The sequence below is a fragment of the Somniosus microcephalus genome, unplaced genomic scaffold (genome assembly GCF_052327205.1).
Source record: "Somniosus microcephalus isolate GS21.2 unplaced genomic scaffold, FLI_Smic_1.0 unresolved_chr9, whole genome shotgun sequence".
In the NCBI taxonomy this organism is placed as follows: Eukaryota; Metazoa; Chordata; class Chondrichthyes; order Squaliformes; family Somniosidae; genus Somniosus; species Somniosus microcephalus.
This window is the reverse complement of record NW_028225187.1, coordinates 26,447,653-26,463,316: the sequence shown is the minus strand read 5'-3', so window position 1 is coordinate 26,463,316 and position 15,664 is coordinate 26,447,653. Positions and strand designations below refer to the sequence as shown.

Sequence of the window (15,664 nt, the reverse complement as noted above, 5' to 3'; positions counted from 1 at the left end):
GGGTCGATTGGGCTTATACTTGCTAGAGTTTAGAAGAATGAGAGGGGATCTCATTGAAACTTATAAAATTCTAACAGGACTAGACAGACTAGATGCAGGAAGGATGTTCCCGATGGCGGGGGAGTCCAGAACCAGGGGTCACAGTCTAAGGATAAGGGGTAAGCCATTTAAGACTGAGATGAGGAGGAATTTCTTCACCCAGAGAGTGGTGAACCTGTGGAATTCTCTACCACAGAAGGCAGTGGAGGCCAATTCATTAAATATATTCAAGAAGGAGTTGGATATATTTCTTAAGGCTAAAGGGATCAAGGGATATGTGGAGAAGGCAGGGACAGGGTACTGAATTTGGATGATCAGCCATGGTCTCATTAAATGGCGGAGCAGGCTCGAGGGGCCGAATGGCCTACTCCTGCTCCTATCTTCTATGTGTATGTCTATCTTAATGGGGCTCGATCATATTTTTTGTCTTATAACACTCCTGTGAAGCAACTTGGGACGTTTTACTACGTTAAAGGCGCTATATAAATGCAGGTTGTTGTTGCTATCTGGCTTTAAATCCCTGAACACGTGTTGTTATAAGTGCCTATGCTGGCAGAAGCAGCCCATGTGCGCGTCCCCTTGCCTTTACCAAAGATGGCGGCGCTCCATCCGGCACAGCGCAGCGCAGGGGGAACGTGGAAGGCCCCCCCCCCCCCCCAAAGGGCGTCCGGCAGGGGCGCCTGATCCGAGCCTCAGTAAAGATGGCGGACGGGGAGCGGGTGTCGAGCGGCAGCGAGGAGGAGGAGGAAGAAGAAGAAGAAGAAGAAGAGGAGCTGATGGAGGAAGAGCCCGGGGCCCGCGTCTACCTCCCCGGGCAGACGCTGGCCGACGGCGAGGAGCTGGTGCGGGAGGAGGAGGCCTACCGGCTCTACCACGAGGCGCAGAGCGGTAAGGCGCCATTGGCGGTGCGCACCTCTAAATGGAGAGGATTTAAAGCGGGGCTATTAGGGGTGTGCACCTCTAAATAGAGGGATTTAAAGGGGGGGATTAGGGGTGCGCACCTCTAAATAGAGGGTTTTAAAGCGGGGCTATTAGGGGTGTGCACCTCTAAATGGAGAGGATTTAAAGCGGGGCTATTAGGGGTGTGCACCTCTAAATGGAGAGGATTTAAAGCGGGGATATTAGGGGTGTGCACCTCTAAATAGAGGGATTTAAAGGGGGGGGATTAGGGGTGCGCACCTCTAAATAGAGGGATTTAAAGCGGGGATATTAGAGGTGCGCACCTCTAAATAGAGGGATTTAAAGGGGGGGATTAGGGGTGCGCACCTCTAAATAGAGGGATTTAAAGCGGGGATATTAGGGGTGCGCACCTCTAAATAGAGGGATTTAAAGGGGGGGGATTAGGGGTGTGTAGATTCTACACATTCCACCCTACGTAAACATGAGGTGGTCCAAACCTTGCCGGCCCGTGTCCTAACTCGCACCAAGTCCCGTTCACCCATCACCCCTGGGCTCACTGACCTACATTGGCTCCCGGTTAAGCAGCGCCTCGATTTTTAAAATTTTCATCCTTGTTTTCAAATCCCTCCATGGCCTCGCCCCTTCCTATCTCTGTAATATCCTCCAGCCCCACAACCCCCCGAGATAAAAAATCACGGGATTGGGGGTAATATACTGGCATGGGTGGAAGATTGGCTATCTAACAGAAAACAAAGAGTTGGGATAAATGGTTCATTCTCGGACTGGCAATCAGTAACTAGTGGTGTTCCGCAGGGGTCAGTGCTGGGACCCCAACTCTTTACAATCTATATTAACGATTTGGAGGAAGGGACCGAGTGCAACATATCCAAGTTTGCCGACGATACAAAGATGGGAGGGAAAGCAATGAGTGAGGAGGACATAAAAAACCTGCAAAAGGGACATAGACAGGCTAAGTGAGTGGGCAGAGATTTGGCAGATGCAATATAATGTTGGAAAGTGTGAGGTTATGCACTTTGGTGGAAAAAATCAAATAGCAAGTTATTATCTAAATGGAGAGAAACTGCAAAGTGCTACAGTACAAAGGGATCTGGGGGTCCTGGTGCATGAAACACAAAAAGTTAGTATGCAGGTGCAGCAGGTGATCAGGAAGGCCAATGGAATCTTGGCTTTTATTGCAAGGGGGATGGAGTATAAAAACAGGGAGGTCCTGCTGCAGTTATACAGGGTACTGGTGAGGCCACACTTGGAATACTGCGTGCAGTTTTGGTTTCCATATTTAAGAAAAGATGTACTTGCTCTCGAGGGAGTTCAGAGAAGGTTCACTCGGTTGATTCCGGAGATGAGGGGGTTGACGTATGAGGAAAGGTTGAGTAGGTTGGGCCTCTACTCATTGGAGTTCAGAAGAATGAGAGGCGATCTTATCGAAACATATAAGATTGTGAGGGGGCTTGATCGGGTGGATGCGGTGAGGATGTTTCCACTGATGGGTGAGACTAGAACTAGGGGGCATAATCTAAGAATAAGGGGCTGCACTTTCAAAACTGAGATGAGGAGAAACTTCTTCACTCAGAGGGTAGTAAATCTATGGAATTTGCTACCCCAGAGAGCTGTGGAAGCTGCGACATTAAATAAATTTAAAACGGAAATAGACAGTTTCCTAGCAGATAAAGGAATTAGGGTTTACGGGGAGAGGGCAGGGAAGTGGACCCGAGTCTAGATTCGGATCAGCCATGATCCTATTGAATGGCGGAGCAGGCCCGAGTGGCCGTATGGCCTACTCCTGCTCCTACTTCTTATGTCCTTATATATCTGCGCTCCTCTAATTCTGGCCTCTTGAGCATCCCTGATTATAAATCGCTCAACCAGTGGTGGCCATACCACCTCCAGAATAGGGATTTAAAGGAATTAGGGGTGTGCACCTCAAAATAGGTATTTAAAGGAATTAGGGGTGTGCACCTCAAAATAGGGATTTAAAGGTATTTGGGGTGTGCACCTCAAAATAGGGATTTAAAGGGGGAAGTTAGTGGTGCACACCTGTAAATAGGGATTTAAAGTGGGGATTAGGGGTGTACACCTTAAATTATGTGTCTTAAAATTGTGGGATTTCACAGGAGGGGATCGGGTGGGGTTGAGCTGGTGGTTGATTGGTTTCACTCTTCCCCTTCCTGCTAACAGGTGCCCCGTGCCTGAGTTTCGACATTATCCGGGACAGCCTGGGGGATGAGCGGACCGACTATCCGATGACCCTGTACCTGTGCGCAGGGACACAGGCTGACACTGCCCAGGCCAACAGGTCAGCACTCGGTGTGGTGGGGTGGGGGGGGGGGGAGATCGGAGGGATGGGTCTCCGGAGGGTCAGGGGCTGGACGGGGGAGTGAGGGGGTCACGGAGGGATCGGGGAGCAAGGGGTCACGGAGGGGTGGGGGAACAGGGTGTGAGCGGGGTCGGGGAGCAAGGGGTCACGGAGAGGTCGGGGAGCAATGGGTCACGGAGAGGTCGGGGAGCAAGGGGTCACAGTGGTCGGGGAGCTGGGTCAACGGGGTCGGGGATCGAGGGGTCACGGAGGGGTCGGGAACGGCGTCAGCGGAGCGGGGTCACGGAGGGGTTGGGGATCGAGGGGTCAGGGAACGGGGTCAGCGGAGGGGTTGGGGATTGAGGGGGTCACGGGTCGGGAAACGGGGTCACGGAGGGGTTGGGGATTGAGGGGTCAGCGGGGTCGGGAACGGCGTCAGCGGAGCGGGGTCACGGAGGGGTTGGGGATCGAGGGGTCAGGGAACGGGGTCAGCGGAGGGGTTGGGGATCGAGGGGGTCACGGGTCGGGAAACGGGGTCAGCGGAAAGGGGTCACGGAGGGGTTGGGGATTGAGGGGTCAGCGGGAACGGGGTCAGCGGAGCGGGGTCACGGAGGGGTTGGGAATCGAGGGGGTCACAGAGGGGTCGGGGAACGGGGTCAGCGGAGCGGGGTCACGGAGGGGTAGGGGAACAGGGTCAGCGGAGTGGGGTCACGGAGGGGTAGGGGAGTGTTGTAACGGGTCAGGAGCTGATGTGTCTCGTTGCGTCCTCAGGCTACTGGTGATGAAGATGCACAATCTGCGAGGCACCAAGCGAACCCAGGCGGAGTCAGGCTCTGAGTCGGAGAGCAGTGACAGCGAGAGCGAGGAGGAGGAGGAGGAGGGGGAGGAGGAGCGGAAACCGCTGCTGGAGATGGCCATGGTGCCGCACTACGGAGGGGTCAACCGTGTCCGGGTGAGTGCCGGGCGCAACACTCCCTGATACTGCGCGCCCATCCCACTCGCTCGCCCCGCCCCTGCCCCCACTCGCCCCGCCTCCCGCACGTCCCTCTCCCCTCCCCCGCTCTCCTGGTCTCCGGTCCCTCCCCCACTCGTCCCTCTCCCCTCCCCCGCTCTCCTGGCCTCCGCCCCCCCTCCCCCACTCACCTCCTCCCCCTCTCCTCCCTCTCCCTCTCCCTCACCCTCTCCTTCCCTCTCTCTCCGGCTCTCTCCCTCCCCCCGGCTCCCCCCCTCCCTCCGGTTCTCTCTCTCTCCTTCCCCCCCACCCCACCGGCTCTCTCCCTCCCCCCGTCTCTCCCTCGCTCTCTCCCTCCCCCCGTCTCTCCCTCGCTCTCTCCCTCCCCCCGTCTCTCCCTCGCTCTCTCCCTCCCCCAGTCTCTCCCTCGCTCTCTCCCTCCCCCCGTCTCTCCCTCGCTCTCTCCCTCCCCCATCTTTCCCTCGCTCTCTCCCTCCCCCCGTCTCTCCCTCGCTCTCTCGCCTCTCCCCCCCCCTCCCCGCCCGCTCGCCTCTCTTACTGACCCCTGTTGTTCTCCTCCCCCCAGGTGAGAGAGCTGGCTGGGACACAGATTGCAGCCGTGTGGTCTGAAAAGGGGCAGGTGGAGCTGTGGGACCTGGGCCAGCAGCTGAGGGCAGTCTCCGACCCGCAGGCCATGTCCAGCTTCCTGCGCGAGCAGCAGGCCAAGGCCCAGCCCATCTTCGCCTTCGGGGGCCACATGACGGAGGGCTTCGCTGTCGATTGGTCGCCAACGGTCGCCGGTGAGAGCGGTCATTCTTTACTTATCACCATGGCAACGCGAGAGAGAGCCGGCCTGTACTGTGTTCGCTGCTCCCACTTGGTGAGGGACTGAGGCCCACACAGCAGGAGAGGCCCAGGCTCCATCCCCTGCCTGTGCTGGAGTTTGCTGCTCCCACTTGGTGTGGGACTGAGGCCCACACAGCAGGAGAGGCCCAGGCTCCATCCCCGGCCTGTGCTGGAGTTCGCTGCTCTCACTTGGTGTGGGACTGAGGCCCCCACAGAGCAGGAAAGGCCCAGGCTCGATATCCAAGAGTCCTGTACCCAGTTTGGGCCTATAACGTGGCAACTGGAGATGGGTAATAAATGCCGGCCTTGCCAGCGACGCCCATGTCCCAGGAACCAGTGAATCAAAAGTTACGTAGAGACCGGGGGGCGTGTTTTGGCCAAGCTCGCAGCTCTTTCCATTGAAACTCCGCTCGTTCCGCTGCCTGAAGCGGCGATGGCAACCAGTGGGGCTATTCTCCTGTGGGAGGCGGCACCCGAAGTTTGGGGAGGAGGTTCTGTTTACTGGGGAGTGAGCGGTGTTCCTGGTGAGGGGCACGGCCGCAGCTGGAGGTCCCGCGCAGGCCGTTCACCGGCTTTCGTGGCGGGGAGACACCCCGCGCGCGTGGGGTTGTCGATGGACCGAGCAAGAGGTGGGTTTGTGGAGGATCTCGTCGTGTATCCCTGTAGCCCTTATGTGAAGGTGTTGCAGGATATTGTCGTACATGCCTGTTACGAGTTGGAGGATCAGAAAACGCTGAAAGTCGTCTGGTTGTGACTCTCTTTATTAAAACAAGTCAATGAATTCGTAAACCGTAACTCCTTACATGCAGTGTAGATGAGATATAGGTACCAGTTAGACTCGCATACCTCAGGAGATCTCCTCTACGCTGCTTATGCCAGCCTCGGAGGGAGATTGGGGTTCACCCTGAGCTTTTGGGAGTTGAATTTCTTTTAATGTGTATTATTCAGTAGGACAGATGTGTGGACCAGATGTCCTTACTAACCTGTCTGTGTGTGTGTGTGGGTCCGTGTGTGTGTGATGCCCATCACTGTCTCTCTCTCTGTCCCGCTCTCCCAGTCTCTCTCTCTGTCTCTCTCTCTGGCTCTCGCGTCCCGCTCTCTGGCTCTCGCGCCTCCTCTGTGGCGCCCACTCCCGCGCACGCTCACACTCCCCTCTGTCTCTCGTTCCCTGTCTCTCTCTCTCTCACGTGTTTGGATCAGTCAATATTATATCATGCCAGTTCACGCATTCTAGTTAATATAAGTGTGAGGTATTGCATCTTGCTAAGAAAAATAAGGTCAGCGATGATCCCTTTAACTTTTCTTTGGGCTGTGCGGCCCATTCAAGGTTCTGCACGTGCGCGGTTCGCCCTGTTGAGGTCGGCAAGTGGCCTGCGCGGAACCTCCAGACCGCGGTGCAGATTAACGAGAACATTGGAGGTCCGATACAAAGGGATCTCCGAGTACAAATACACAAATCTCAAAGTTGCGACACAGGTTAGCAAGGCCGTAAAAAAATCAAACCAAGCACTCGGGTTTATTTCTAGAGGGATAGTATTGAAAAGTAGGGAAGTTATGCTAAACCTGTATCGAACCTTGGTTAGACCACACTTGGAGTACTGCGTACAGTTCTGGTCGCCATATTATAAAAAGGATATAGAGGCACTGGAGAGGGTGCAGAGAAGATTTACAAGGATGATACCAGAAATGCGAGGGTATACCTATCGGGAAAGGATGAACAGGCTGGGTCTCTTTTCGTTTGAAAAAAAAAGGCCGAGGGGCGACCTAATAGAGGTCTTTATAATTATGAGCGGTTTTGATAGAGTGGATACAGAGAGAATGTTTCCACTTGTGGGGAAGAGCATAACCAGAGGCCATCAATATAAGATAGTCACCAAGAAATCCAATAGGGAATTCAGGAGAAACTTCTTTACCCATTGAGTGGTGAGAATGTGGAACTCGCTACCACAGGGAGTGGTTGAGGTGAATAGTATCGATACATTTAAGGGGAGGCTGGACAAACATGAGGGAGAAGGGAATCGAAGGTTACGCTGATAGTTAGATGAGGAAAGACGGGAGGAGGCTCGAGTGGAGCATAAACGCCAGCATGGACTGGTCGGACCGAATGGCCTGTTCCTGTGCTGCAGATCCTGTGTGATTCTGACACGGGAGGTGGGGATGTCTGTCGCCAGGGCCGCCGACCCTAATCTATGTGCGTGTGGCTTGCATTGGCAGGCCGCCTGGTGACTGGAGATAGCAACAAGAACATCCACCTGTGGGAGCCCGTGGAAGGCGGGACGTGGAGCGTGGACCAGCGACCGTACACGGCCCACTCGCGCTCGGTGGAGGACATCCAGTGGTCTCCCAACGAGCCCACGGTAAGTCGCAAGCTTGTCGCGGGCCGCTGTTCTCTCCCCCTTACCCCCGCTCCTCCCCCAGTGTTGCTCGCTCGCTGACCCCTGACCCTCCCCCCAGTGTCGCTCGCTCGCTGACCCCCGACCCTTCCCCCCCCCCAGTGTCACTCGCTCGCTGACCCCCGACCCTTTCACCCCGTGTCGCTCGCTCGCTGACCCCCGACCCTTCCCCCCCAGTGTCACTCGCTCGCTGACCCCCGACCCTTTCACCCCGTGTCGCTCGCTCGCTGACCCCCGACCCTTCCCCCCCAGTGTCGCTCGCTCGCTGACCTCCGACCCCCCGTGTCGCTCGCTCGCTGACCCCCGACCCTTTCTCCCCAGTCGCTCGCTTCGCTGACCCCCGACCCTTCCCCCCCAGTGTCGCTCGCTCGCTGACCCCCCGACCCTTCCCCCCAGTGTCGCTCGCTCGCTGACCTCCGACCCTTCCCCCCCCCAGTGTCGCTCGCTTGCTGACCCCCGACCCTTTCTCCCCAGTGTCGCTCGCTCGCTGACCCCCGACCCTTTCTCCCCAGTGTCGCTCGCTCGCTGACCCCCGACCCTTTCTCCCCAGTGTCGCTCGCTCGCTGACCCCCGACCCTTTCCCCCCCCAGTGTCGCTCGCTCGCTGACCCCCGACCCCTCTCTCTCTCTCTCTCTCTCTCTCTCTCCCTCCGCAGGTCTTCGCTTCCTGCTCCGCCGACGCCTCGATCCGGATCTGGGACTCGCGGGCCAGCCCCGGGAAGGCCTGCATGCTGACGGCCGCGGGGGCCCACGACTCCGACGTCAACGTCATCAGCTGGAATCGGCGGGAGCCCTTCCTAGTCTCCGGGGGCGACGACGGGCTCCTGAAGATCTGGGACCTGCGACAGTTCCGGGTAATTTTTATTTTAAAAAGGGAGGGTCAGAGAAACACAAAACATTCTCCATCCTCTGGGTGAAGAAATTTCTCCTCATCTCAGTCCTAAATGGCCGACCCCTTATTCTGAGAACAGAAACCTAGATACAGGAAACTTTGTGCTATGCAGCACCGACGGGGCCGAGCTGTTGCCGTCCCATCAAACCTGCCGGACAAACCAGCGCTAATGTTGAAACATACGGAGATTTTTGAGCTCCGTATCTGGCAACAAACCCTGTTGCTTAGCAACAGCTTCTAAACAGTCGGCCGTACCTTGCAAGCGTCTCTGTAGCTTAGCAACAGCTTCAGCGAGACCTTGCAGAGCCTGACTGGTTGGAAAAAAAAAAAAGCAACGAAAAGAAAAAAAAACCTAACGGAACGGCTCCTGATTTTTGCCGGTGACTCGAGCATTCCGGACAGTTAACCTCCGGATAAACCAAAGTTTCCTGTAGAAAAATAGGAGCAGGAGCAGGCCATTCGACCCTTCGAGCCTGCTCCGCCATTCAATATGATCATGGCTGATCCTCTATCTCAATACCATATTCCCGCTCTCTCCCCGTACCCCTTGATGCCTTTTGTGTCTAGAAATCTATCTAACTCCTTCTTAAATATATTCAGTGACTTGGCCTCCACAGCCTTCTGTGGTAGAGAATTCCACAGGTTCACCACCCTCTGAGTGAAGAAATTCCTCCTCATCTCAGTCCTAAATGTCCTACCCCGTATCCTGAGACTGTGACCCCTCGTTCTCGACCCCCCCCCGGCCAGGGGAAACATCCTCCCTGCATCCAGTCTGTCTAGTCCTGTCAGAATTTTATACCTTTCAATGAGATCCCCTCTCATTATTCTATAAGAGTATCTTTGACTGGCCCCTGATAATGCTGTACATGCTTGAACTGTATAAAACACTGGTTAGGCCGCAGCTAGAGTACTGCGTGCAGTTCTGGTCACCACATTACAGGAAGGATGCGATTGCACTAGAGAGGGTGCAGAAGAGATTTACGAGGACGTTGCCTGGGCTGGGGAATTTTAGCTATGAGGGAAGATTGGATAGGCTGGGGTTGTTTTCTTTGGAACAGAGGAGGCTGAGGGGAGAATTAATTGAGGTGTGTAAATTTGTGAGGGGCCTAGGAATGGATAGGAAGGACCCATTTCCCTTAGCAGAGGGGTCAATAACCAGGGGACATAGAATTAAAGTAATTGGTCGGCGATGTAGAGGGGATTTGAGAATGTTTTTCACCCAGAGGGTGGTGGGGGTCTGGAACTCACTGCCTGAAATGGTGGTCGAGGCAGAGACCCTCATCATATTTTAAAAAGTACTTGGACAGTCCAAAGATGTGCGGGTTAGGTTGATTGGCTATGATAAATTGACCCTTAGTGTTAGGGGGATTAAATACGCGGGGTTACGGGGATCGGGTGGGACATGTGTTGGTGTAGGGGTTACGGGGATCGGGTGGGATATGTGTCGGTGCAGGCTCGATGGGCCGAAATGGCCTCGATCTGCACTGTGGGGTTTCTGTGATTTCTGTGATGTGCACTTGGTGCCATAACCCACAGGGCTACGGACCAAAAGCTGGAGAGTGGGATTAGGGTGGATAGCTCTTTGTCGGCCGGCACGGACATGATGGGCCGAATGGCCGTAGATTTCTGTGATTCTATGATTAGTTCAGTGAGGGCACCAGGTACCGAAATCACACTAAACTACCAAAAAAATCATCAATAAAGGCGAACTGGATGTTGGCCTTTATCTCCAGAAGGCTGGGATACAAAGGGCTGGGAGTTATGTTACAGCTGTACAGAGTTCTGGTTAACATAGAAGGTAGGAGCAGGAGTAGGCCATTCGGCCCCTCGAGCCTGCTCCGCCATTCAATGAGATCATGGCTGATCATCCAAATTCAGTACCCTGTCCCTGCCTTCTCCCCATATCCCTTGATCCCTTGAGCCTTAAGAAATATATCCAACTCCTTCGTGAATATATTTAATGAATTGGCCTCAACTGCCTTGTGTGGTAGTGAATTCCACAGGTTCACCACTCTCTGGGTGAAGAAATTCCTCCTCATCTCTGTCCTAAATGGCTTACCCCTTATCCTTAGACTGTGACCCCTGGTTCTGGACTCCCCCACCATCGGGAACATCTTTCCTGCATCTAGTCTGTCTAGTCCTGTTAGAATTTTATAAGTTTGAATGAGATCCCCTCTCATTCTTCTAAACTCCAGCGAGTACAAGCCCAATCGACCCAATCTCTCCTCATACGTCATTCCTGCCATCCCAGGCATCAGTCTGGTGAATCTTCGCTGCACTCCCTCCATGGCAAGAACATCCTTCCTGGAGTACTGCGTTTAGTTCTGGGCCCTCGGGAAGGATATATTGGCCTTGGAAATGGGGGCAGTGCGCATTCACCAGAATGATACCGGGCTAAAAGGGTTAGACAATGAGGATAGGTATCACAGACTGGGTTTGTATTCCCTCGAGTTTAGAAGATTAAGGGGTGATCTAATCGAGGTGTTTAAGATGATTAAAGGATTCGATAGGGTCCTCTGGTGGGGGGGGGGGGGGCGGGGGGAAGTCCAGAACAAGGGGGCAGAACCTTAAAATTAGAGCCAGGCCGTTCAGGAGTGACGTCAGGAAGCACTTCTTGACACACAGGTCGCCACACGATAGGAGGGATGTGATTGCATTGGAGAGGGTGCAGAGGAGATTCACCAGGATGTTACCTGGGCTGGAGCGCTTCAGCTATGAAGAAAGACTGGACAGGCTGGGGTTGTTTTCCTTGGAGCAGAGAAGGCTGAGGGGGGACCTGATTGAGGTGCACAAAATTATGAGGGGCATAGATAGGGTAGATAGAAAGGAACTTTTCCCCTTAGTAGAGGAGTCAATAACCAGGGGGCATAGTTTCAAGGTAAGGGGCAGGAGGTTTAGAGGGGATTTGAGGAAAAACTTTTTCACCCAGAGGGTGGTTGGAATCTGGAACTCACTGCCTGAAAGGGTGGTAGAGGCAGGAACCCTCACAACATTCAAGAAGCATTTAGATGAGCACTTGAAACGCCATAGCATACAAGGCTATGGACCAAGTGCTGGAAAATGGGATTAGAATAGACAGGGCTTGATGGCCAGCGCAGACACGATGGGCCAAAGGGCCTCCTTCTGTGCTGTATAACTCTGACTCCATGGAAATCTGGAACTCTCTCTGTGAAGCTTTAATGACCAGAGATTGACAGATTTTTGTTGTTTAAGGGTAACAAGGGATGTGGAGCAAAGGCGGGACAATGGAGTTACGGTACAGATCAGCCATGATCACATTGAAATGCGTAACAGGCCTGAGGGGCGGAGTAACCTCCTCCTGTTCCTGTGTAACGGTCTCGAGGGATTGAATGGGCTTCCTCCTGTTCCTGTGTATCAGTCTTGAGGGACTGAATGGGCCTCATCCTGTTCCTGTGCAACAGACTCGAGGGGGCTGAATGGGCCTCCTCCTGTTCCTGTGTAACAGACTCGAGGGACTGAATGGGCCTCCTCCTGTTCCTATGTAACAGGCTCGAGGGGCTGAATGGGCCTCCTCCTGTTCCTGTGTAACAGGCTCGAGGGGCTGAATGGGCCTCATCCTGTTCCTGTGTAACAGACTCGGGGCTGAATGGGCCTCCTCCTGTTCCTGTGTAACAGGCTCGAGGGGCTGAATGGGCCTCCTCCTGTTCCTGTGTAACAGGCTCGAGGATCTGAATGGGCCTCCTCCTGTTCCTGTGTAACAGGCTCGAGGGGCTGAATGGACCTCCTCCTGTTGCTGTGTAACAGACTCGAGGGGCTGAATGGCCTCCTCCTGTTTCTGTGTAACAGGCTCGAGGATCTGAATGGGCCTCCTCCTGTTCCTGTGTAACAGGCTCGAGGGGCTGAATGGGCCTCCTCCTGTTCCTGTGTAACAGGCTCGAGGGGCTGAATGGACCTCCTCCTGTTGCTGTGTAACAGACTCGAGGGGCTGAATGCCCTCCTCCTGTTTCTGTGTAACAGGCTCGAGGGGCTGAATGGGCCTTCTCCTGTTCCTGTGTAACGAGCTCCAGGGGCTGAATGGACCTCCTCCTGTTCCTGTGTAACAGGCTCAAGGGGGCTGAATGGGCCTGCGGAGAAGCGACTCTTTGGAGGGCAGTGGGGTGGTGAGATTTTTCTGATAAGTGACTGACGTTCACCCTCTCTCTTTCCCCCCTCACCCCCTCTCTCTTTACCCCCCCTCCCCCCCCCCCCCCCCTCGCCCCCTTTCTCTTCCCCCCGGCCCCCCCCCCCCTTGCCCTCCCCTCTCTCTCCCTCCCCAGGATGGTGTGAGCGTGGCCAAGTTTAAGCAGCACGTGGGTCCCATCACCTCGGTGGAGTGGCACCCGACAGACGGCAGCGTGCTGGCAGCGGCCGGGGCAGACGACCAGATCACCCAGTGGGACCTGGCGGTGGAGCGAGACCAGGAGCTGGAGGGGGAGGGGCAGGAGGAGCCTCTGTCCAGCCTCCCGCCCCAGCTCCTCTTCATCCACCAGGGCCAGCAGGACATCAAGGAGCTGCACTGGCACCCGCAGTGCCCCGGGGTCCTGGTCAGCACCGCCCACTCCGGGTTCAATGTCTTCAGGACCATCAGCGTCTGAGAGGCTGACAGCAGGGGCGGGAAGGCGGGCCGAGCAGCTAGGTGCCAAGCCCGAAGCCTCTACTTCAACCAACTAGGCCTGAAGCCTCTACTTCAACCAACTAGGCCTGAAGCCTCTACTCCCAACAACCAACTAGGCCTGAAGCCTCTACTCCCAACAACCAACTAGGCCTGAAGCCTCTACTCCCAACAACCAACTAGGCCTGAAGCCTCTACTCCCAACAACCGACTAGGCCCGAAGCCTCCACTTCAACCAACTAGGCCCGAAGCCTCTACTCCCAAAAACCAACTAGGCCTGAAGCCTCTACTCCAACAACCAGTGCCCAGGCAGGACCTGGGTAACAAACTGAGTGAGAAGGGGAGGGTCTCCCTTCAGTGTTAAAATAGACAGCCATGGGGAGACTGTGTTACTGAACTGCTCAGGCCTGACTTGGAGGGGTCAGAAGCAAGATGGGCCCGAGGCTCCATCCCCGGCCTGTGCCCCCTGGATTAGGGAGGACGGGAGAAAAACCAGCCAGAGCTCCTGCTCCTGGTCACTGTCAAGCAACTGCAACTGGGAGGAAGTACACGCAGCAGTCAGGCGAGGGCTGCCGTGGTCGAATTGCCGGCCCGGGCGGCAGGCTGGTTCAAGGACGGGGTGGGCCACTCGCCTCCCTGCCCCTTTCCCGTGACTCAATGTGACGGGAGTTACGTTGTCCATCCTTAATTATATTCCCCCCTGCCTCCGCCCCCGCCCCCATGAACCGAGATTAGTCCCGGTCACTGGCCAAGGGGGCTTCACAGCCACAATCCTGCCAGTAGAGGGCAGCGCTGCCTCACTTCCTGTTGCCACGCGTGTACCCCCTTTTAAGAGTTAAAGGGGCCATGCTTCAGCTTATCCTTAAAGGAGCAGGGCTGGCTGTCGCAACTCACCAGTGTAACGAACGGGGTGTCGCTTGTAATTCTCGTTCCCCGGGAGTTGGGCCCCACCAGGGACAACGCGAAGAACGAACGGGATTTCCGGGATGTATTGTGCTGTCGAGGAGGGTGTGGGGTGGGCACTGGAGGGGTGGTCAGGAGCGGCGGCCCTGGTTTAAATTCCCCCAGGGTCCTGCGGTCAGCTGTGGTCAACCCCTAACCTCTGACCCCTCCCCTCCCGCAGCTAATTCAGCACGGGGCCAAAGGGCACTGTCCCTCGCCCTCGACACCAACCCTTTTCAAACACCATCACCGTAAAAATTACACTTGCATAATAAAATTTGATAATTGTTTACACAATGCTTTTCTCTCTCTCGCTCCAACACTGCGTGGCTCAATGGCAGAGTGTCTATGCAGCACCTTTCACAACCTCAGGACGTCCCAAAGCGCTTCACAGCCAATTAAGTACTTTTTTGAAGTGTGGCCACTGTTGCAATGTAGGATTTGAGTACAGCAAGATGCTGCCCACAACAATGTGATAATGACCCGATCATCTGTGGTTTTAAGTGATGTTGGTCGAGGGGTAAATATTGGGCCCAGATCACCAGGAAGAACTCCCCCCCCCCCCCCCCCCCCCCCCGGCCCAATATTGGCCGTGAGACCTTTTATGCCCACGTGAGAGGGCAGACAGGGCCTCGGTGTAATGTCTTGTAATGAAATCTGTTTGTCTTGATCCTGTATTCGTTTTGCACTCATGTATATTACCCTCCCCCACTGTGTATAGTTTCACTTCCTCTTTCCCGACTAACCTGGGAGGTTCCAGGTCTTGGCTCTTGGCTCCGCCCCTGACTTCTCTTACATAAAGATCCCAGGATCTGTATGACTCATTCCTGTGAACCAGTCGGCGTGTTGAGATGTTAGTTCTGATCTTCGTGATTAAAAGCCAACTTGTTTAAGTCTATAACTTCTAGTTTTGTGGTTATTGAAGGCCCATCAATTTTAATCACTAAAGAATACTAGGATGGATCGACTCCTAAAACCAGAGTGTCTGGACTTGGATCCACATTCTGCTGAAGCATCAAATCAATTTGGACACTGGCTCAAATGCTTCGAACTCTTCGCGGGGGCCTCATCCGCTAGCAAGGTAGATAAACTGAGTCTACTGACTACTCACGTAAGTCATCAGATTTATTCGTTCATCCGGGACGCCACCTCTTACACGGAGGCCATCACTATCCTGAAGGCCCAATACCAGAGGCCAGTAAACGAAGTGTACGCCAGACATCTGCTGGCTACACGCAGGCAGCGACCTGAGGAATCAATGGACGATTTCTTACAGGGCCTAAAGGACCTGGTCCGGGACTGTAACTGCAAGGCCGTGACGGCCAACGCGTACTCTGACGAATTGGTCTGCGATTCCTTCATCACGGGCCTCAAATCGAATTATATCCGGCAGAGACTGCTGGAGAAGGAGGTCCTGGACTTAAAAAAGGCAGTGGCCACTGCGCGATCACTGGACGTGGCCCAGAAAAACTCTGACTCTTATTCTTCCGGCCATGCGGCCCTCACCGCCTCGTGTGCGCCGAGGGGGCCGCCATCTTGGAATCAGCCATCTTCCCCATCCAGGTCTCAACCAGCTCTACGCCGCCGGAGTCCCCACACACAAGTTCACCCAGGAGTCCTACTACAGCGGCAATGTCTCGAGGCCCGAAATGCTACTTCTGCGGCCAGGCCAGGCACCCCAGACAACGATGCCCAGCGAAGGACGCTACACGCTTCAAATGTAAGAAAAAGGGGCATTTTAGCAAAGTCTGCAGGGGGAATCCGATTTCCAACTC

General features: G+C 55.0%; 1 protein-coding gene across 1 annotated transcript; it reads left to right on the top strand.

Moving 5' to 3' along the window:
- Positions 1–705: 705 nt before the first annotated feature.
- On the top strand, positions 706–14,790 carry grwd1 (glutamate-rich WD repeat containing 1). Its single transcript, XM_085979687.1, has 7 exons — positions 706–927; positions 3,136–3,253; positions 4,025–4,205; positions 4,792–5,005; positions 7,266–7,408; positions 8,100–8,297; positions 12,613–14,790. Exons 1-7 carry the CDS (start codon positions 741–743, stop codon positions 12,928–12,930), a joined length of 1,359 nt encoding a protein of 452 aa, XP_085835813.1. The 5' UTR covers positions 706–740; the 3' UTR covers positions 12,931–14,790.
- The last annotated feature ends 874 nt before the right edge of the window (positions 14,791–15,664 follow it).

Coding starts and splice junctions, on each gene's coding strand:
- grwd1 (XM_085979687.1), top strand. CDS start 741: ATGGCGGACGGGGAGCGGGTGTCGAGCGGCAGCGAGGAGGAGGAGGAA. Junction 928..3,135: donor CTACCACGAGGCGCAGAGCG/GTAAGGCGCCAT, acceptor TCCTGCTAACAG/GTGCCCCGTGCCTGAGTTTC. Junction 8,298..12,612: donor GGGACCTGCGACAGTTCCGG/GTAATTTTTATT, acceptor CTCCCTCCCCAG/GATGGTGTGAGCGTGGCCAA.